The 20,955-nt window shown below is 38.7% G+C and overlaps 2 protein-coding genes across 2 annotated transcripts; both read right to left on the reverse strand.

Moving 5' to 3' along the window:
• Nucleotides 1-333: 333 nt before the first annotated feature.
• On the reverse strand, nucleotides 334-8,923 carry clk2b (CDC-like kinase 2b). The gene is made up of 11 exons (XM_079240297.1): nucleotides 8,449-8,923; nucleotides 5,877-5,967; nucleotides 5,715-5,781; nucleotides 5,513-5,629; nucleotides 5,253-5,419; nucleotides 3,182-3,276; nucleotides 2,066-2,195; nucleotides 1,897-1,979; nucleotides 1,739-1,818; nucleotides 1,567-1,657; nucleotides 334-1,480 (listed from the first exon to the last, which is right to left on the reverse strand). Exons 1-11 carry the CDS (start codon nucleotides 8,512-8,514, stop codon nucleotides 1,298-1,300), a joined length of 1,170 nt encoding a protein of 389 aa, XP_079096423.1. The 5' UTR covers nucleotides 8,515-8,923; the 3' UTR covers nucleotides 334-1,297.
• LOC306756348 (meiotic recombination protein REC8 homolog) lies at nucleotides 8,760-20,671 on the reverse strand (the record flags this gene model as incomplete). The annotated part of the gene is made up of 17 exons (XM_079241075.1): nucleotides 8,760-8,770; nucleotides 12,049-12,158; nucleotides 12,244-12,333; nucleotides 12,409-12,493; nucleotides 12,629-12,671; nucleotides 12,763-12,926; nucleotides 13,095-13,109; nucleotides 13,213-13,414; nucleotides 13,912-14,114; nucleotides 14,374-14,452; nucleotides 14,557-14,624; nucleotides 15,722-15,806; nucleotides 17,503-17,623; nucleotides 17,699-17,774; nucleotides 17,851-17,993; nucleotides 18,062-18,130; nucleotides 20,616-20,671. 17 exons carry the CDS (start codon nucleotides 20,669-20,671, stop codon nucleotides 8,760-8,762), a joined length of 1,620 nt encoding a protein of 539 aa, XP_079097201.1.
• Between the last annotated feature and the right edge of the window lie 284 nt (nucleotides 20,672-20,955).

Genomic DNA, 20,955 nt, shown 5'->3' on the forward strand with positions numbered 1-20,955 from the left:
CTGCTCACAACAAAAATTGTTTCTGGAAAGTCAAAGAATAAAAGATAATACACGCATACACACACACACACACACACACACACACACACACCACAGCACCATCAACAGAAACACACAAACTTCAATATAAGGTGTCTTTTAGTTAGATACACGTTAGGAACACTGTTCAGCACACACCACTGTTCAGCTTTGTGATTGTTGTCTCTGATGAGCTGCATTCAGTCAAAAAGCTGCAAGTCAGAAGTATTTACATGTGTAACGCACTGGATCGGACTCAAAGATAAACTGTGGCCACAATCAAAACATGACAATTGAAAAACTTTTTTTTTTCTGTTTTTTTATTAATAAACAACCAAAAGAAAAATAGTAGATACAAAATGTATTTAAAAGAACTAAACAAATGATCTTCATTATAAGGTCACTACAGCACACATATATCTCAGAGATACTCTTGAAACTTTAGTATTTCTAAAATATAACCTCTAAATTTTAGAGATAAATCTGCTTTACTACTTTTTGAACATGTTTACAGTCAGGACCACCATCTATCTACTGGGAGGTGTGATGTTTTAACAGATCCAAACTTGTGTTTTTTTTAACATTTGAAGTTAATTTCCTTCTCCTTTTGTATTAAGACAAGATCTGCTCTCCGTGACAGTTTTGCTGATTTCCATAATTTTTTTTCTAGCACAAGATTACCAGACTAAAACAAACCTGAGAAGTAACTGGCAGTCCGTAACTTAAAGTTACTTAACTTCCGTAGCTTAACCAAACAGGGATTTTAAGACTGTTTATAGAAAGTCACTTGATTTTTGTATTTTCATACTAAGACGATGAGCAAATAATAGCTGGGACAATAAAAATAAATTTTAAAAAATGTGTTAAAACACGATGAGACATTTTTTAAGTTCTTTTGGATAAAATGTTTGCTCAACATTTAAATGTAAAACGCTTCGTCACTTCTAACTTACAGTCAGCTCTCTGCAGACATTCAGACTTTTTCAAGTTATAACCAGAGACAAATGATCACCGTCAGACTTCCAAACCTGTTCTTTTCCTCTGCTGCTATTTGTAGTCTTTCACTGTTTGATTAATCTAATCCACCACTGGCTTGTTTACATTTCAAGATTCCTCAGTTTGTCCTCAACCTCTTCATTTCTGCATATCAAACAAATCAACCATCCTTTAAATTTGTCGCTCCTTATTTGAATATAGAATAGGTGTGATTTGTTTTTACGGTGCTAAAACATGAATACACTTTGTTATGGTCCATATAAGCTTAAGTAGATATTTGGGGTCATCTGCTCAGGTCGCAGCTCTTCCCCCACAATTGAGTCCTTCCAAGCTGGTGAAGAGGCAGGAAGAAGGGGTGGCGCAAAGCAGAGGAAAGAGTGATGCGTTTTGAGGGCTCGTACTCCAACATCCGCTCCAACAGATCAAAAAACAGGTGGTGCTCCATCCCATGTGCTAACAAGTACTTCTGGAAAACCAAAGAGCCAAAGAGAAGGTGCTATTGAAAAGGCAAATATCACCGATGATTAAATGTTTGCACCTCCTTTAGCTCACCCTCAGTGGTTTACATTTGGATTTAACAAAGCGCCCAGCCTTGGAGGACTCATTCCAGGCTACACGGCCATGACAAAAATATTTCTGCTTTCTGAAGAGGGAAAAAAAAAGAGGTATTGTCAGAATTGTGTTGTCAGTATGTGTTATGTAACAGGGGAAAAGAAAGTGATACCTGCTCCTTTGTATCATTCTTGGAGGAATTGGTCCCTGTATTTTCTCCATCATGGCAAGATGCTCCTTATTCTCATGAGTCTGTAGGTAAAAAGAAGAAGTGAAGATCATGAATAAATGATCAAGCCAACCCTGCATTTAACATGCGGTGCATGCAACCTGGAACAGAGTGAAGCCTTCGTAGTATTCAAACAGGATGCAGCCGATACTCCACACATCACAGGGCTGACTCCAGCCCAACTCTGTAAGAGAGGAAAAACAACTGTAAGCATCCAAACAACACTGACAGCTCCCCGCTTCCTCTCCAGATTAAAGCGAGATCTTTTACCCAGTATGACTTCTGGGGCTCGGTAGTGACGTGTAGAGATGACGACAGAGTGGTGTTCATGGTCAAATGTGGCACTGCCAAAGTCAACCAGTCTCACTGTGGTGTTATTTATTCTCTTTTCATTGCACTTCTACACAGAACAGAAAAGAAATGATTACACTTAAAAGATGTGTCATTTATCATGTTGGTATTTCTATGATGAGTCCAAGGGAATCGCTTTGGAACTACAGTGAAATCAGACATCTGGCCAACAGTTTTGACCGAACCTGTTCAGTCCCATCCTCTGGGGGGTTCGTTTTGTGAATTTATGAGGAAATACTGCAGAAACACTGCAAAACCTTTTACGTTCACCTGCTCCATGTAGTGTGCTTTCAGTTGGAAGTACTTTCCTAGCAGGAAAATTAAGCTAAAAGTCACTATGAAGGGGGCCACGAGAAGAAGACATTTTTACCATTCAAAAGAACAAGCTAAAAAACCTGTAAAATGGTGTTGGAACCAGGCGCTGCATTGCATCAGAATGTGGAACATGCTGACAAAGTGTAATATCAAAATAAACAACTCTTCTGATGCAGAAATAGATGAGTATTAATATCTTAAATACCAGACTTGTTGAAACCACTAGGATTTTTTTTCACGGCCTCAGTCTGAGCTGCTTTTAGTTGCATGTCAACAGTCAGAAATAGTTTCTGATTCTGCAAACTGGGAGGACTTTGACTGCTGTCTGCTGCAGGAATGACTGATTTTTGAATAACTTCCAATGTTGCGTTTTACCAAACAATCTTTTGTATTAATTTTGTGACTTTAAATCAATGTAATAATCTTAGCTCTTAGAAATATCGGAGCTTGGATGGATTATCTCCTATTAAGACAAGTCAAGATACTACATATTGTCCCACTGGGGTCAACAAACATAGCGTGCAGTCTTGTTGGAAAAGAAAAAATACCGTATAAAAGAGAACATGTGTGGGTGTCTTACAGTTCTGCAAAGACAAATTTACATAAAAATGGGTAACAGCAAAGCGTTCGTTGTGGTTGTTCTCTGGTGGTTAATCCTGCTTATTCTACATCTTGGTATTCGGTCGGCCTGAAGCTCTCATGCCCTCAGTTGTTTCTGACCTTCTCAGCGTTGTATATCAGGGAGTAGTCGGAGTTGACAAAGAGGATATTCTCAGGCTTCAGGTCGGTGTGAGTCAGCTTGTTGTCATGGAGAACTGCAGAGGAGATTAAGTGATGGAAAGAGGAGAGAAAGTGAACAGAAATGTATCAGGAGTCAAAGCCCTCCTCTGGCAATCCTGTTCTTTATTGATTCATCTCACTGTGTATCTGTATAATGGGTGTGTCGAACAGATGAGCATAAATTAAATATCACCAGATAATATAGTGGAATATATACATATGAGAATCACTGAAGAAGCTAGCCTAGATTTATTGTGTGGTGGCTTTAATCTTATGCATAATTCTATAAATCTGTGCAATTAAAAGTTAATTTATTAACATTTCAACTGAATGGCATCACACTCCAAAGTACAATAAACATTTCCACAATATGTTTAAGTAAATCTGTAGAATGGTGGGAATGCTAGCAGCCACATTAACTTACTGTCTCTGTAATCATATGTGGTGACAGTGTAGTGAACTACAGATGCTGCATACTTTTTAAATAATCATAAATGCTGCAATGGCATGAATGCTTTCTAACATAAATTTCAACGTCTATGTTGCAGATGTTATGCGCTAGTTTATGTAGCTGTCTGCAAACATCCAGAGCAACATGACCAACATGTATGGCACACGCACACATTTAAATTTTTATATTTGAAGGCGATGACATGTTTTAAGTTTAGGTTAAGGCTACAGTTACACATTTGGGTGTGTCTACCACATCACGGGGCCTATTTATTATCCTTGCTGAAATGCACAGATATCAGTAAGTACCACACATATATCACAGCTCTCCAGAAGACAACCTCCTGGAAAATTGCTGTCAACCAATGTTTTCCAGTCACAAATGAGGTCAGAATACATGACACAGCAGCCACAACTTCAGAGTCCACAGCTGTCCACAGAGAACTCGGTACAGAGCTTCATGTGAACCCTGATAGACTTGTGAAGTGGTGGATGCGCAACGTGCAACTGGAAAACTACAAAGTTTTGATCGCCTTGGTGATTTGCTTTTGTAGTCTAATATAAAATTATTTAAAACATATAAAGTTTTTACATATTTCAAAACTACATCTAATTCCTTGTAGACTAAAAATGCTGCAGGTTCATCCTGTAATCACACAGGAAGCTACTTAAGCACCCAATTAAACATTTTCTCAGATCTCTCATTTTCAGCAGAGCTGTTGTGGTGAGCGTTTCGTGCTCAGCAGATTGGTATATCCTGACTTCTGTATGTTTTTAAAAAAGGTCATTTAGTGCTTAACATAAAGCAATATTTTCCGTTTGTATGTCACAGAGACTGTATTCTATAAAACATGTTGGTATAACAAGATATATTACTTCATCGCCAGGGTTGGTATTTTAAATAAGCCATAAAAGATAAATGTATTACTCAACAGAATGATCTATTTTTCTTTCATAATGTATGATCAAGTCTGCTGGTCCAAATGCAGAAAACTCTGGTTCATTTCATCTGCGAAAAATGACTAATTGACTAGACTCCAAGCATGTGTAGCGTTTGGTCATTAATTCACTGAATGACAAAAACTGTGAATACTCACGCTGGTGCTACATTGAAAGTATTTTGAATTTCTGGAAATCTCAGATGTAAATGAAAATTTCATGGCAGTCCCCGTAGTAGTTTTAATTCAGTTGATGGACAGATCAACGTAACATCTGCTTAGGAATGAAGTCATCAAATGCTTGTAAGCTAATGTGATTGAGGGAAAGGTCATTCAGGACTTATGCACCAAGTTTAATTTAAACATGTTGCCATAGCAACTCCACAGCAGCCTAATGGACACCACAACAGACTGAGATGTAACTGCTGTAAAAAGTTCAGAGCGATTTATGTTAATTTGGCTCATTATTTCTCCTGTGATGTATGATCTCCAGGTAAAAGTCGTCCACTAAATGTCTTGCTGGCTTTTTCATGAGTGGGGCAGCTGTGAAACATCCGTTTAATGCCATCATTGGCACGGATGTGGTGGTTCAAAAAGCAGAATAAAAGCAGTGCTGCACTTACAGCTGACAGCGTGGCAGATCTGGCTTGCCATGTGTCGGATCTGGTTAATTGGATAAGGCAGGAAGTTGTTTGATTTCAAGAAGTCAAAGGTGCTGAGAGACAGCAGCTCAAAAGAGATGCACACATGGCCGTAGTAGTTAAACCAGTCAAGCATCTGCACACAGTTACTGAAGGGGATAGAAAGAAAAAGTTGGAACATGAAATACATGGAACGATCATAATCATCTTTTAAACACTAATCAAGGTCACAAAGGACTCACTGTTTGATGTGTGGATCTTTCTCACTGATCTTCTCCAACACATTGACTTCCAGTTTGGCTGCTTCCCTGTATTTCTCCTGGTTTTTAATGATCTTCAGAGCAACTCGTCTTCCACCTCTGCATGTTCAAACAATATAATGAATAATAAACATCAGATGTGCATACACACACATGGCTAAACGTTTGGATGAAACCTTATTACCTGCTGTGGTCTAAACACTGTACCACTTTCCCAAAGGTTCCCTCCCCTAAAGTGTCAACTATTTCATCTGTAAGAAGGGTTGAGATCAAATTAAACTGGATTTAAAAAAAAAAAAAAAAAAAAAAAAGCAGTTACTTGTTTTCTAAGTGTGCCAACACCTACATCTGTCCTCCAAGATGTCCCCACTTTTGTAGATCAGGTGACCGTTTTCAGTGTCCCGCTTTCTGTTGCCTGCAGCCTCACCGCTGCTCCGCTGTGAAGAAAGTCAGACACATTGAAAACAGATGAGGGGAAGACCAAATCAGCCTGTCTTTCACTTTTGTCACCAACCAAAAAAAAAAAAAAGAAAAGAAGACAGGTCTGACTGGACCTGAAAAAGAAGAAATCACTATCTGGACATAAACAGGTGTATTCAAACCTACCATTTGGGGAAAAATAGATAAATTTTATGGAAATGTTGTTTTTTAGAAACAGAACTATCAGCAAATGTAATATTCTTATTTGGAAAGTTCATGGCTGACTTTGGAGGATAGAAATTATTGTTTCTTATTAGATATGCAGCTGTTTTTCAGTCTCTGACACTAGTTTGTGGACATATTTCTTACCTCATCAGTACACACTGAAAATGAAGTTTAATTTAAAATTTTAAAGCTGGGGTAGAGTAAAAATAAATGTCTCTGAGCAACATCTGAGCTAGCAACATTTGAAAGTGGCACCCTGTATTGGCTCCTCCCCCTCTGGTTTTCCTCCTATTTTAGTTAAATTTTCAGAAGTTTTTGGAATTGTGAAAAAGAAGAACTGATTTAATTTTGGTGGTGATCCGAATCACTGTTTGGATCCAGGATTTATTTTAAAGGCCTGGGCGGAGGTTCATGCTCTCCAGAGGTTTGCACTCTTCCAGTTTGCAGCTTTTTCCACCAACGATTTTCTCTTTCTCTGCGGTTTAGCGGGAGGAGGCAAATAAACTGAGCCGGATCAGGGAAATCCTTCCTGCATTTTCTTAGCCTTTTTTCTTTGCCTTCCAAGTTTCTTCTTAACTACTTTGTATTTTCAACCTAACACTCTATTTAAATGCAGGGTGTGGCTATCAGCTATACGCTGCTGGAGGGCGAGGAGGGGAGCCGGGAGAAGAAGCTTACAAAATATAAGAAATTAACAACTTGAATTCGGTCTGAACGTTTTGATTGGTCAGAGTTTTTACAGATTTACAGTAAACTGAGGGGTCTAACTATATTTTTTTTGTTCAAAATGCAAAATGTACAGACTACTATCAGGACAAGGAACAACTTCACCCAGAGTAAAAATTAAACTGTCTCTGAGCAAGATTACCTAACCCCAGTTTTAACTGGATTTAAATCAGAATTTCAATTTAGCAACTATAAGAATGTTTTTACTTTCCACTGCTGGCTTCTATCCTGTGCAATGTTCATGATAGGTAACTGGATCAAAGGCTGTATTCCATGTAGTCTGCTGGTTCTGCTTAGTAAGGATTATTTTTTTATTATTAATATTATTATTGTTGATATTAATAACACATTTTTTAAAATGTGAATTAGTTTTTAATCTGTCAAAGTAAACTGGCCTGAGTCGATTGTGTCAGTAAAGAGCCAACTAAACTGAAGGGATTTAAATGAAATTAAATGAAATGAAATGAAATTAAACTTTCTTCTATTTTATTATTCCTTGATCAGTTTACATGGATGCTGAGGATTTTTTTAAAATCACTCTTAGAAATCTTTTCAGTTTAATGGCAGTTCTTAGACAGCTAGCTACCGTACTTTTTCAGTATATTTCAGTATGACTTCCTGATGAATTAATGGGGTTCTTGGTGACTTCTTTAAATAAATACTTTGTCTTGGAGCAACCTTTGTCAGCGCAGCTGGTCCTGAATGAACTGACGATGGGATGAAAAAAAAATAACTAATAACTAATAATTTGCATCTCAGTGTTTTTTTTTTTTGTTTTTGTTTTTTTTTAATTTAAGATCATTAGTGTTTTTAAGTCCTTAAAGTCAGAAATGAACAGAGCAGACGACACCTGCCACTGCAGAGAGGTGGTTGTAATAATATGTAACTAACCTGGAACCTCTTGCTCTAATTTTAGAAATGTGAAGATGTGATATTTAAATTATCTGGGTTTTTTTTTTGTTTTTTTTTATCTTACTTGATTTTAAATCTAATGTATTATTTGTTTGAGTATACCACCCGTGTCTGCTCCAAGTGTTTTTATTTGCAAATACATTTTTAAAAAGCCACATGTTTCCATGTGTTTTTACAAGACTAGACATGCTTCTATAAGTACACAAGCAACTTCATGTTGAGTAATGTTAAACTGCAAAACTGTCCAGTAGAGCATCATTGATCTTTTGGGATTTGAGCTTGTTCTAAATGAGGTCAATAGAGACATCTGGCCTCTTTGGAGAGGTGAGGCTCTATTTTCATCCACATTCTGAGACTGTTATTAATATCAGAAGCTCAGCATGGGGGTAAGTGAGGAGACACTTGGAGCTGGACAGACGCCACTAAATACACACAAAACTGTCACTGACCTATATAAACGTACGCAATCTGCAAAGGATGTTTGTTCAAAAGCAAAAGAGTTTGCAGAGAAACAACAAGAGTTCAGCATGTCAACATACTGTCACTGATATCAGGTCAGGAGTAAATCATGAAGATGCAGAAGAGACAAAAAGAGGTGGATGCAAAGTCAAGGTAAATACACACATAATACTCACAGACAGGCAAAGACTGAGACAGTCCAGAAAATCCTTAAACAGAGCTAACAGTTCTTTCTTCCCCATCACACAGACGTGACGATCTGCTCACAGAAAGGTCAAGTTTGAGTGGAAGAGTAGTGGATGGAGGGATGTTGGTTTAAGGTGAAGCAGAAAAGCAGCTGAAGCAGCAGCAGAGACAACAGAGTATGAGGAACTGTGGAGAGAAAAAAACTACTGAGGACAGAGCAATGAATATCAAAGTGACACAGAAAAATAAAAAACAGAAGTCAGTGAGCTGTGATGAAGTAAAAATATAGCCCAAAGTGCTGTCAGCAGAAACCTGAAGGGAAGCAGACACACATCTGCACAGACTTGCCACAAAAATCTGACAAAGATGAAACAAAACTCGGAGAGAATAAAGCAAAAATCGCAAAGCCACAAACACGAACGAGACAGCAGTGCTACAGATAAACACAGAAAGTGGCGAACAGAAATGAGATGACGGACACAGAGACTGCGAGCTGAGACAGATGCTAATAATAAACTTTGGTCACAACCCCCATGAGAAAATCCTCAGAGGAGAATCAAGATGTGTGAGGAGGCGAGGACAGATCCAATTTCACTCAACTTACTTACTCTCCTCCTTGCACCTCCTTAACCACTCCAATATGTTTTGCCACACCTGTCCTGCTCTACATGCTGCGGATAGCTTTCAGCACACTGTGTGTGGCTTCTGGACAGGAACAACTCACACACCCCTTTGTAACGATTTCTTTTTATTTAACAAAATGTTAAAACAGATTTAAAAAGGTTTCAAACAATAAAAAAGACAATTAAAACAGAGTACTAATGTGAAATCTCATGAGGTCATTAGAGCATATTTTTCACACCAGCAACATGGAACAATGATGTAAGGCTACATGAAGGTCTCAGATAAAATGCTTTATAAAATTTCTGACATGCCAAGAATACATTAATTAAAACGCACTATGATAAACTCACTTCCAAAAACATGCAATGTCTGTGTTTAAAAGCATTTTACTTAAACTTCATATAAATTCATTCAGAAAGTGAACATAGGAAACGTATGAAACAGTGGAAACAGTGGAGCTTAAGCTGGTTATGTAGCCATTTCCTCCTGTTGGAATTTGGATCCTGGAAATATCAAAATGTCCCCGTAAGGCTGGTCCTGATCCACACGCACATTCCTAGCTGTTAAATTCACTAAACACAAACAAACACACATGTCCAGGTTAGATCTTATATATTCTATACAAGTAATAGTGGAACTAGGAAAGTAAAAGTCCTGTCCAGCCGCTGTTCCAACCAGTCACTAAACCAGCTGAATGTAAGTAGTACATGAGTCTTTAGGGAAAACACCTGTTCTAAATGCACAGGTAGATCCAAAATCATGGCAGGACTTTTACTTTATAGCACCTGAATTATACACCACCATATTTAATCCTGCAGGTCAGAAATTACAGCTCAGACGTACAAATACACATAAAAAATACAAGTACAAAAAAAATAAAGCAAAAAATACATATATTGTCTCACATTTGATGCGCTACTTCAGAACCAATCAGAGTTGTCTAATACCTAACCAATCACAGAGAGAGGGGGGGGGGGGTGGCGCTTTCCTGTGTGAGCAAACAAACTTCAGGCCTTCTGGAAAAGCGCACCTGAAACCTGTCTGACCAAGACAGCTGAAGGGGAGTCGGTGTGTGGAGAAACTAAGGGTTTTCTCTGGGATCTGTACAATCACTGGATTCCACACAGGATTCTTAAACGTGTCCTTAATTTATTGCCCTCAGTCAGTAAAATTTCCTCTCCATGCCTTCTACTGGTGAAAACCAGCACAATTCCACTAACCTGAACTAAGTTCACGTAAGTCAACTCAAGAACACACATCTGAACAACAATATGAAAAATGAACCCTTGAGGCAAAGTTAACAATAGAAACTAATTCAATTCAATTCTGGAACCCTAGAAATGAATCTAATGACATGAAGATTGTGCTGGATTAAACTGCACTGGTTCCCATAATAAGTATACAGTTCTCGGTTTACACCAGCATGTTTGGACATTTAGAAAATTTCCCTGAGATCATTTAGGATAAATTAATAGAACATCTGCTGTCATGACAGATAAAAGCTTGACGTTGTGGCCACTTACCGCCTCAAATGTGCGCTAACTTTTGACATAAGAATGCCATGCTGTCCATAAGCCCCTCTATAAACAGCATAGTGAGCAGTATGGCTCATTTCTAAAATCAAATCGAAAATCGAATATTGGGATCTTTTTCTTCACAGTTTTAAAATAGATATTTTTGTATAAAAAAATTAGATTTTTTTTTCAAATAAATACAAATATTCCATTATAAATTTTTTTTTAGCATTTTTATTGCTTTTATTAATCTTTTTACTTGCATTCTTGGGCATTATACCAGCAGAATGATGGTCTGGCTACTGTGTTATTTTTTTCCTCATTGAAATTTTAAAAAAAAAAAATGACGAGCAAAAAAAGTTTTGGTTTTAGTCTACAAAAATCAGCAATACTGAAGAATCATGAGAATCGCAATTTAAATTGAATCGGCACCTAAAAAACTGGAATTGAATCAAATCGGGATGAAAGCATATCGTCACAGCGCATACCATCATTATTAAACATTACACAGCTTTGGTATTTCACACACTTCTCAAACTTCTCCCGACCTTCGCGTGGAAGTGGAATACTAAAAAATGGAGTAAGCAAGTGAGATGGGACAAATTTTTCTCATTTTTGGGTTTTATACACAGGCAATGGAGATGCAAGACTGTTACAAAACCTTTAGAAAACGAATTGACATAATATGGGACCTGAAGTATTCCGTGCTCCTGTGGCATAAAAGCTCTGTTTCTTTGAGTGAAGCCTGTCAAAAGCACCTTAAGAAATAACTGTGCAAAAGTACATATTTGTGAGAGGATGCAGGAATTTATTCTGAATGGTTTAGGTGCTGAAAAGCAAGACTCCGACCATCTCTGTCTGTCAAACTTACTCATAAGTGATGAGGGGTGACACAAACAACTGTCACTAAGCTTTTGATCCAATGCATCCTTGTGGAGATGAGAAAATCTTGCAGACCGATAATAAGGTTCACAGGACTTTATCTTAAAATGTTCAGACAAAAGCCGCTTCTAAAGACAAAAGGCAAGAAGTGTTTCCCCTCATTAACAACATGTCTTGAGTTAAACATGACGGTGGCAGCATCATCCTGTGGGAGCTGGGAGACAAGTCGGAATACAATAAAGTAGAAAAATACAGAGAGATTCTGAGTTAACTCCTTTTTTTAATTCTTAAGATCTAGATCTCAGTCCGGGACAGAAGGTTACATGCACACATGATGCCAGCAACGCACCAACCAGAAAATACCGTCCCAGTTATACACACTCCAACTGTATGAAATGGCTCATGAAATCATTTGGTATTTCTGAAGTCTCGACTCAACGTTCTTGTGGAGGGAAAGTCTGTTGTCATTATCATCATCAGTGACTTCATCTTGTTTGTAGAGTTTCCTCTGGTGTTGGTGATGTCACATAAACGTGTTTTTAGCATGATTGATAGGAGAGTGAAACTTACCCAGCAGCCTCTGAAAGGCGCTGCTGACAGTTCTGCGGTCGACCTCAGTCGGCAAGAGAGAATGAAAAAGTACAGACTCCAGTTGTCCCTCCGGAGATTCTGGCAACAACCTGAACACATAAACGGTCGTGTTTCAGCATCAAAACCTCAGTAAAAACCCAGTTCTCTCTTTCTATGCTGGATGGAGAAGAACACCTGGGAGACTCTGCCTCTTCTCTCTCAATCGGCTCGTCCACAACCTCTGGGATGTCATGTAGCGTTGACACAGACCTGGAGACAGTGGACCTGCCAACACACACATGCACATGCATGTAAGTGTCAGCGCACCAACATTATCATACATTTGTCTTTCATGCTCACCTCTCTCGCTCAGATGTAAGTACAGGTGAGATTTCTAGAGACATTTCCCTCTGGTCCGAAGCCTCCAGTGGGATTATACCCTGATCTAAACACACACACACACACACACACACACACGCTAAAGAACTTTGCATTCCCCTATTCTTAATCCTTAAAACGAGGAAAACATATCCAATGTTTTCCTCTGATCTTACCGAACATCAGTCATTTAACATTTTACCTGACAAATGAAGCATCTCTGTCTCCAACATTTCCCTCTGGATCTGTGTTCACACACAAACGTACAAAGCAAAGTGTGTAACCTTGTCAAATTTCTCCATCTTGAACAAAAGTAAGACAGTGTTAGAAATAAACCTCTTTGGGGCTCAGTTCAAGTGTCTGCTCCTCTCTGTCTGCCACCTCCACCATCTCAGACTCACTGGACTCGGGCCCCGCTTCCCCGACCAGAAGGTCTGAGCCTGAAGCCGGCGTGATGGTGGCAGCCTGTCTCCATAGAAACTGAATGTCCTTAGGCAAGACTGCAGGGGAAAAAAACAGCTTTGTGGTTCATTTTTGAAAAGGTTATCGGAGTCGTGTCCTTCAACTGAGCTGCAGCCGAACATGAGATGTAATGTGGAAGATTTTACACTTTACATCAGTAATTATTACAGCAATTCTGTAAAGGCGGCTCTGAAACTGGGTTTTACTTCCCAGGAAATCCGCTGTGCACACAAAGAAAACAGAAGAGCAAGCGTAGACGTGTTTTGTTTTCTGGGTGGGGTTGGTGAGGATGCGCTGTGGTGTTTTCTAACACGTGTCACTAACAACTGCAGGGGTTGTTGAGGAGCTCCGAAGCAGGAAGGATCCTTTGGGTGGAGGGCGGCGGGAGAAGCGGGCGTCTGGTCTCGATCAGGGGGTTGTTGATCTGCTGCTGCTGCTCCTCCTGGGAGAGCTGCGTCTCTGGGTCAAAGAAGACCAGATGCCTCTTCCTCCTCTTCCTCTTCACCTCCACCTCCGGAGAGACATCCTGGTGGTGTGAGAAATTAGTTTAAATGTGGGGAGCATTTTGCAGCTTTGTAAACTGTAGCTAAGCATTTGTTCAGTCTTTAAGGATCCGTGAGAGTATGTAATAATTTTCTCACAGTATTTTATGTGCATGATGTTTTTAGGCTACGGGAAAACTGAATTTATAATATATGCAGGATTATTATGCACGTACTATTTTGAACAACATATAAAGTTGATTCAGTCATTTTAGGTGATGTGTGTGTGTGTGCACATTCCTCTACCGGAATACTAATAAAGTGCTTTAACTCATATGAGGCTGCCGCTTTAATTAAAACAAACTTTTTGGACCCTTTTAGGATATAAATACAGTAAAAACCTGCTGTGGCTTTCTGATAGGTACCAGTACTTTCCTCTTCCTCTAAAAATCTCCCCATCATCTGATAATTACTAGTGTATAAACTGTTCCTTGTTGCATCAAATATTGTGCATTATAATAGTCGTCACAAAAGATTGCACCTGTAACTCCAGACTTCTCAGGCGTCTTTCACGTTCTCTCTGTGCAGAAGGTGGCGAGGGTATGCGGGGCAAAGAGACGGGGGTGAGGTCGGCTCTGGGAGTCGTTTGTGCAGGCAGTGCTGGCTCTTGCTGAGGCAACAGCCTGACATCTTCACTGGAGACACTAGTTGGCTGCAATCTGACACAAGCAGAGCCACAGTCAGCTGATCAGAGTGAACGGGTTGGTGTGGGTGTCTGTGTGCATGAGGTGGGATAAGTTACTCAGTGGTGAATCCTGTAGGCTCCTTTGTCCACTCTCTCTCCTCGGATGCCAACTCTTCTCTTGGTAACTCTACACTTCCTGTTTGAGAATCTTATTAATAATAATAATAATAATAATAATAATAATAATAATAATAATAATAAACATTTAATTGTTCACCACATGTTTTGGAAATGAAATCTTCCACATTTGCCACATACCTTCTGGAAAGTGATCAGTTTGGGCCAAGAGGAAATCAATAACATCTGGATGACCATCAATAAGGTCTTCACCCTCAAACTAACAGTGAATAAAAAAAAAAAAGATAGACAAGGAGGGCAAACATGTGTAAGGTTTCACATTAATGTGCATGTTTCCCCGTTTGCTTCCTGCAGCCGTTGTACCTCTGCAGAGGGGATGGCACCAGGCTCCGTCTCTCTGAGAGTGATGGTGTCTGGAGATGCAGTTATGCCTGAGGAAAACAGAACAGATGACATAATTAAAATGCTGCTGTTCAGTGGCTGCAACAGGAGATGATAATCAAGCAAAGTTTTCTCGTCTGCTGAGCGGAAACCAGCTGCAAACTACTTTCTGACACCTTGTCACAAACCTGCACTAATTAGGAGGAAGCTGAATTTTCATTCTGCTTCGTTCCCCTGAATGAAAAAACTGACTGTCGACAAAACTGCAGCCTCAATGTCTTTGTGTGGAATTAGGATTTCCATCATCATGTGAGAAATAAAATAGATTCCTAACATTTGTATCCTTGCTGTCTTTGGGGCACCTCCAATTCCAAATGAAGACTTACTGAGGTGGCTTAACATATTTTGAAGTGTTGTGGCATCAGACCAAGATGTTTAAAGCCTAATTACCCTCCTGCAGTTTGCTCATCCATCTGTGAAATAAGCTGACCATGTTTCATTTATAAATATGAATTTATTTATACATAATGTAAATCACAGATGCATAAACCATTTATGAGGCACTGATGTGGAGCTTTTACACCCAGTTTGATTTCTGTATGTTGGATCAGACTTACCAGTAACTTGACAAACATAAACGAAATGTTTATTCCTAAGTCAGACTGTGGATATGTTGCCTTAAAACTGGAAGCTGTTCTGTCTTTTTTAGATTATTATTAGCAAAGCTGAATGTGTCATTTCTGCTCTTCAGACTTCAGATTGGTTGTAAACTGTCTGTTTGCTCTGTAAAGTCTTCTTTTTATGATAAACTTGGATAAAGATGTGTTTATCTCCTGGAGAGGATTTTTTTTAACTGGATTTCATGCAATGGGAAGGGTTTTATTTGCCATGGAAATGATCTTGTCACTATCAATCAATATTATCTTTTTTATGGAGTTTATATACATTTTTCATAACAGCTGTTGATTTGGCTGAGATATGATCTGTAATGTCTGATAACATTTGTTTTGGTTTTGGAAACCTAGAATGGCTTGTTTCATTTCTTAAGTTTTATGTTGAATTTATGTTCTTGATCTTGTATCTAATGTTTTCCTGTGAAATGACCTGATAAGGCCCAAGAAAAAAATAACTGTGTAATGAAAATGACCATTTTCCAAAACAGCAGCTGAAGCAGCTGGGCTGGGAAGTTCAGGAAGTTCAGGAGAGGATTCCCTGAAATAGTCCCGACTCATCTGTGGAAAAAAAAAAGGGGGAAAAACAGCTTTAGTAAACTAACTTTCAATCAATCAAAAACCCTAGCAACAAGTAAACCAGCATATCTTCAGCAAAAAGCTCTGATGGAATGATTTGGAAGCAGGAGATATTTCACATAAAATGCAGCAGCGCTCCAACCACAGAGCGTAAAACAGAATGCATTGATTTCCAAAACCTTTTTAACCCTTATTCAACTGAATACCCTACAAGATATTTTGTGTTAAAACTGAGGAATTATTATTTATTTGTTTTTTTCTTTTGCAGATATTCACTCATTTTGAATTTGATGCCTGCAACATGTTGCAGAAAAACTGGGACAGGGGCATGACTACCACAGTGTTACATCACCTCTCCCTTTAACAACACCCAGTAAATGTTTGGGAACTGAGGACACTAATTATTGAAGCTTTGCAGATTTATTTGAAGTTTAGGCTTCAAGAACATCTGCATGCTTGAGGTGAGATATAAAAACAGAAGTTGTGGCTCAAGACTTTTGCACTTGGCACTAACACACCCCTATACAATCATAGATGCTGGCTTCTGAATTTTTCACTCAACAATCTGGATATACATTTTCTTCTTTGGCTCAGAGTACACCACTTCTATGATTGCCAAAAACAATTTTAGAAAAAAATAGTGGACTCGTCCGACCACAGCACACTTTTCCACTTTGTGTCAGTCCATCTCAGATGAGTTCAGGCCCTTAGACTTCGCATGGAGTTTCAACTTGAACTTGTAAAAGCAGTGATGAGCTGTGGTAAGCTACACTGAACTGGCGACCTGTCTGGAGTGTTCCCTGCATCCTGGTGGTTGAACCTGTGGTGGGCTCCAACTTCCCTGCGACCCTTAATCGGACTAGGCGGTTCGGAAAATGAATGAAAATGAAACAACGATGTCGTTTTTATTAATGCAGAGTCACCTAAAGGATCAAAATCATGGAAACTTAATTTGTTTTTCGGCCTTGCTGTAAACGCAGATTTCTCCACATTCTCCGTCTCTTTTGATGACATTATGGACTGTAGATGATGATATCCCTGAACTCCTTTCAACTGTTCGTTGAGAAACATTGTTCTTAAACTGTTTGACTATTTGCTCATGCAGTTGTTCACAGAGTGGTGAACCTCGTCCCATCATTTTTTCTGTGAACAACTGAGCCTTTCACGAATGCTCCTCATATATTCAATCATGACACTTGACTGATTCCAGTTTACTTCTTCCCAGTGTAGCGCTCTATTTTCCCTTCATTGGCACTGTCTCAGCGTTTTTGGAACATGTTGCAGACATCAGATTCAGAAAAATAAAAAATTTATTAGTATGAACAAATGACATATCTGGCCTTTGTAGTGTATTCAGTTTAATTCATTTTTAAAGAGATTTGGAAATCACTGTATTCTGTTTTTATTTATGTTTTACACAACATCCCAATTTCATTGGAGTTGTATTTTTCCTATTTTACCAGTTAACCTAACATGCATTGCTTTGGTCTTTGTGAAGAAACCAGAGTACCCAGAGACGCGGGGAGAACATGCAAACTCCACACAGAAATGACCCTGTTTTAACTCCTGAGACTCAAATCAGTGACCTTCTAGCTTTGAGGCAGTGGCACTAATCACCACACCGCCATGTACCCCCCGATTTAACACTACCTGTTAATTCACTGTTCTTCCTGGTTACCTCTATCAGTAAACTGGGACTGGGCATGAAATCCTGCAGATGCATCACTCCAAATAAAGGATCAGGGGCTCCCTCAGTTTCCTGCTGCAATGATAGGGCATCTGGCAGGGACAGAGCTTGTCTGCGAGAAAAAATGAGGCTCAGACGCAGGACACAGGGGTGATTGTGTTTTATACATGTAAGCTAATGTTCTCACTTGCTGTAGTCATCCATATCAATTTTCAGAAAGCTTCTCTGCTTCAAAAGCTGTCCCACAACAGACTGAAGTTCATCTGGAGGTGACACATGCTTAACATCAAAGCCAACACTGTGATCTCTCCTTCTGTCTCCTTGTTGATGTTTTCTTACCCAGGAGAATAGCACACTGACGGTGGTAGACCATGATGACGCCATACTGGAGCTGGGAGGAGAGGTAGAGGGAGAACCGAGGGCGTGGAAGACCTGGTTGAGGTGCAGGGACCCGCTCCAGCACGTAGTTCATGATGTCATCACTGGATGGGAGTCAGCTTTAGTAAAAAATAATGTGCACTCTAAGAAAACCGTCAAACTAACTACTTACCATGTGTTTTTAATGTTGACTTTCAGAAAATCCCGGCGAGGAACTTTAATGCCTTTTGTAGCCACCAGCCTGAAATGTGCAGAGATGCTTCAGATTTTCTTTTTCTTTCTTTCTTTTTTTATTTTCCGTCTGTCATTTTTGGTGAAAATAGCTCAGTTGAAGGCAAACTGGAGAATTCATGACAAGTCAAACTGCAAAAGTGATTCACAAACTATGTTCAATATCCATCTAAGACATCTAACTCTTGTTACATTTTACTTGTTTCATTTTTCTGTTTCTTGGTTTGGTAACAATTTATGGTTAGGGGTAAAGAAGTCCTTTTTAATATAATGAAGTTATATTGTGTTTTTACCATGAACTAATGATAATCTCATGGATATGTGTACCAACTAGTTAAGGACCATTATTTTATTCCATCCATTTTCTAAACCGCTTAATCCAATGCAGGGTCACGGGGAAGCTGGAGCCTATCCCAGCTGGCTTTGGGCGACAGGCAGGGTACACCCTAGACAGCTCGCCAGTCCATCGCAGCATTATTTTATTGTTACCTCATAAATTAATTCAATATCCCCAAATTAGCTTCTTTAAAAATTAAAATGTTACTTTTTAGACTACTAAAAAAAAAATCCATCCTAAATGGTGACTTATGGGACATACAGAATGTAGCCTGCTGTATTTATAAATATGTCTCTTTTATATGTGTAAGCCTTCATCCTAGTCCTTTTTCTAATCAGGTCATTGAAAAACATAAAGCTTTGTTTCTGCCTTTAATTTTTACTTTTTGTAAATAGCTTCATATTTTATATTACAGAGCAGCAGCTAATCAGAGGTATGTATGTTTGTTTTTCATTGTGAGCAGCAGCAGTTCCTGATAAATAAGGGACATGTCCATTTATTCCTGTATATTTGTAGCAGTGGTGGGCACCAGGATTCTGCAGAAGATGCAGACCAGTCAGAGGACAGGAACTGGAGGAAGGACTAACTGGGAGCAGGTGCAACTGCAGGATTCCACTTTGCTTAAAAATCCTGTGTGTGCTTTCTCCTGACCTTTAATCCTCAACTTAGAGACTTCAGAGGTTTTCATCGTTGTTTTATCATTTCTTTAGTATTTTAAACTTCAGGGTACTTAGGGTTGAAGAACTCCGGGGTATTTGTGTTTTAATATTTTAGTTTTGGATCTGCCATATTTGTTTGGCCATTTTTATGTGGTTGGCTTTTAGACACAACACTGGATGCCATTTGTATTAGTTTATTGTTCCATATTTTAGCTTTATCGATTATTAGATTGCTGGGAGTTCACTTTAGAGGGTGAAGTGGGATGTGGTTGTATAGCCTCTATAGTTATTAGTGTGGTGTTTTCATTTGGATTGAGTTGATTTCAATTTCTCTTAGTTAGATCTCCAGCCCTCTGGCGGTGAATGGTTGGTTTCCCAGTCACAGCACGAGAAACAGAAGACAGGAGGTTAAAACTTTAAAATAAGACAAAAATACAGATAAAATATGGAACAATAAACTAAAACAAATGGCAGCCAGTGATGTGCCTAAAAGGCACATAAAAATGGTCAAATATGGCAGACCTACAGTTAAAATATTAAAATACAAATACTTCATGGTTCTTCACGCCTACAGTAGCCACCCTAACAATTAAAATACTAATGAAATGATAAAACAATTATCAAAAACCTCTCTTACCAGAGGCACGAAGGTGCAAAGTCAGGGGGAAACGACACAGGTTGAATCCTGCAGTCGCACCTGCTCCCAGTTCCTTCCTCCAGTTCCCGTCCTCTGACTGGTCTGTAGCTTCTGCAGAATCCTGGTGCACCACTGCTTCATATTGTTTCTATTTGTTATTATAAATAATATAAACATTTTATAGTAGCCAACACAAGAACATCGCCCACCCCGATGAGTTCAAAGAAAGCTGGAAATCAGTGATTTTAATAACAATAAATGTAACCTTTTTAGTTGTAAAAAGCTAACAAAAAAAAAAAAAAAAAAAGGTTTGATCCTAATAGACGATCTGGCCCCTCTCACACGCAGTTCCCTCCCGTTTGTTTTCTTCTTTTGGCCTTTTATCTATAAAGTTATTGCTTTGACTGCTGCGTTTTAGATCCGTGCCGCAAATGCACCTGCAGCCTCCCTCAATTTTAATCTACACCCCCCCCCCCCCCCCCCCAACATACATATATATATATATATATATATATATATATATATATATATATATATACGTACATACACGAGTAAAAAAAAAAGGTTTAAATCTTGTACTACTCTTACGTAACGACACATCGGGTCTTCTTTTTTAAACAATTTGCTAGGTTACATCGCTTTTTTCTATCAATTAAACAGAATATAACCGAGTCTCAACAGCCTATTTAAAATATTTACATGTTTTTTTTTGCGAATTTGTGGCACTATTCGCCATTTTTCACGCAGTTCTGTAAAACAAATTTTGCTAAAATCTGCTGAGTCAAAGAAAAACTATTATGAGCAACTGATGCAATTTTCAGTTAGACTGTTAGAAACCCTCAGATGTCAGATTTTTACTCACCAGATTGTGGAGAAGCATCCTGAATGGCGCTTTAACACAGCAGGGTAGTAAAACATTTTGAATTTCAGAAAACCAAATAAAAATCTATTGACGAAGCTGATTCGGCCGAAACTTCTGGTCCCAATCTGTTTAAACCCAGTGTGAAAGTTGGTTAATGTTTATTTTATTCGAAGGAAGCTGATTGGTGAATTGACTCCACTTGCTTTAAGGATAAAAGAGGTAGACTTTGATCCATATGATGAAAGGATTTTCATTCCTAACTTTAAAACTCTTACAGTATAACTAATAATAAATTATAAGTGTATAACAAAGGAAGTGGATGCCAAATGAAAATATTCAA

Source organism: Telmatherina bonti, assembly GCF_933228915.1.
Source record: "Telmatherina bonti genome assembly, chromosome: 5".
In the NCBI taxonomy this organism is placed as follows: Eukaryota; Metazoa; Chordata; class Actinopteri; order Atheriniformes; family Telmatherinidae; genus Telmatherina; species Telmatherina bonti.

Excerpts from the sequence above, each read along its gene's own strand:
- clk2b (XM_079240297.1), bottom strand. The coding sequence starts at position 8,514 with ATGGGGAAGAAAGAACTGTTAGCTCTGTTTAAGGATTTTCTGGACTGT. Across the intron at positions 1,980-2,065 it reads AGCCCCAGAAGTCATACTGG|AGTTGGGCTGGAGTCAGCCC; the intron begins GTAAAAGATCTC and ends CCTCTCTTACAG. Across the intron at positions 1,658-1,738 it reads AGAATGATACAAAGGAGCAG|AAAGCAGAAATATTTTTGTC; the intron begins GTATCACTTTCT and ends TTCCCTCTTCAG.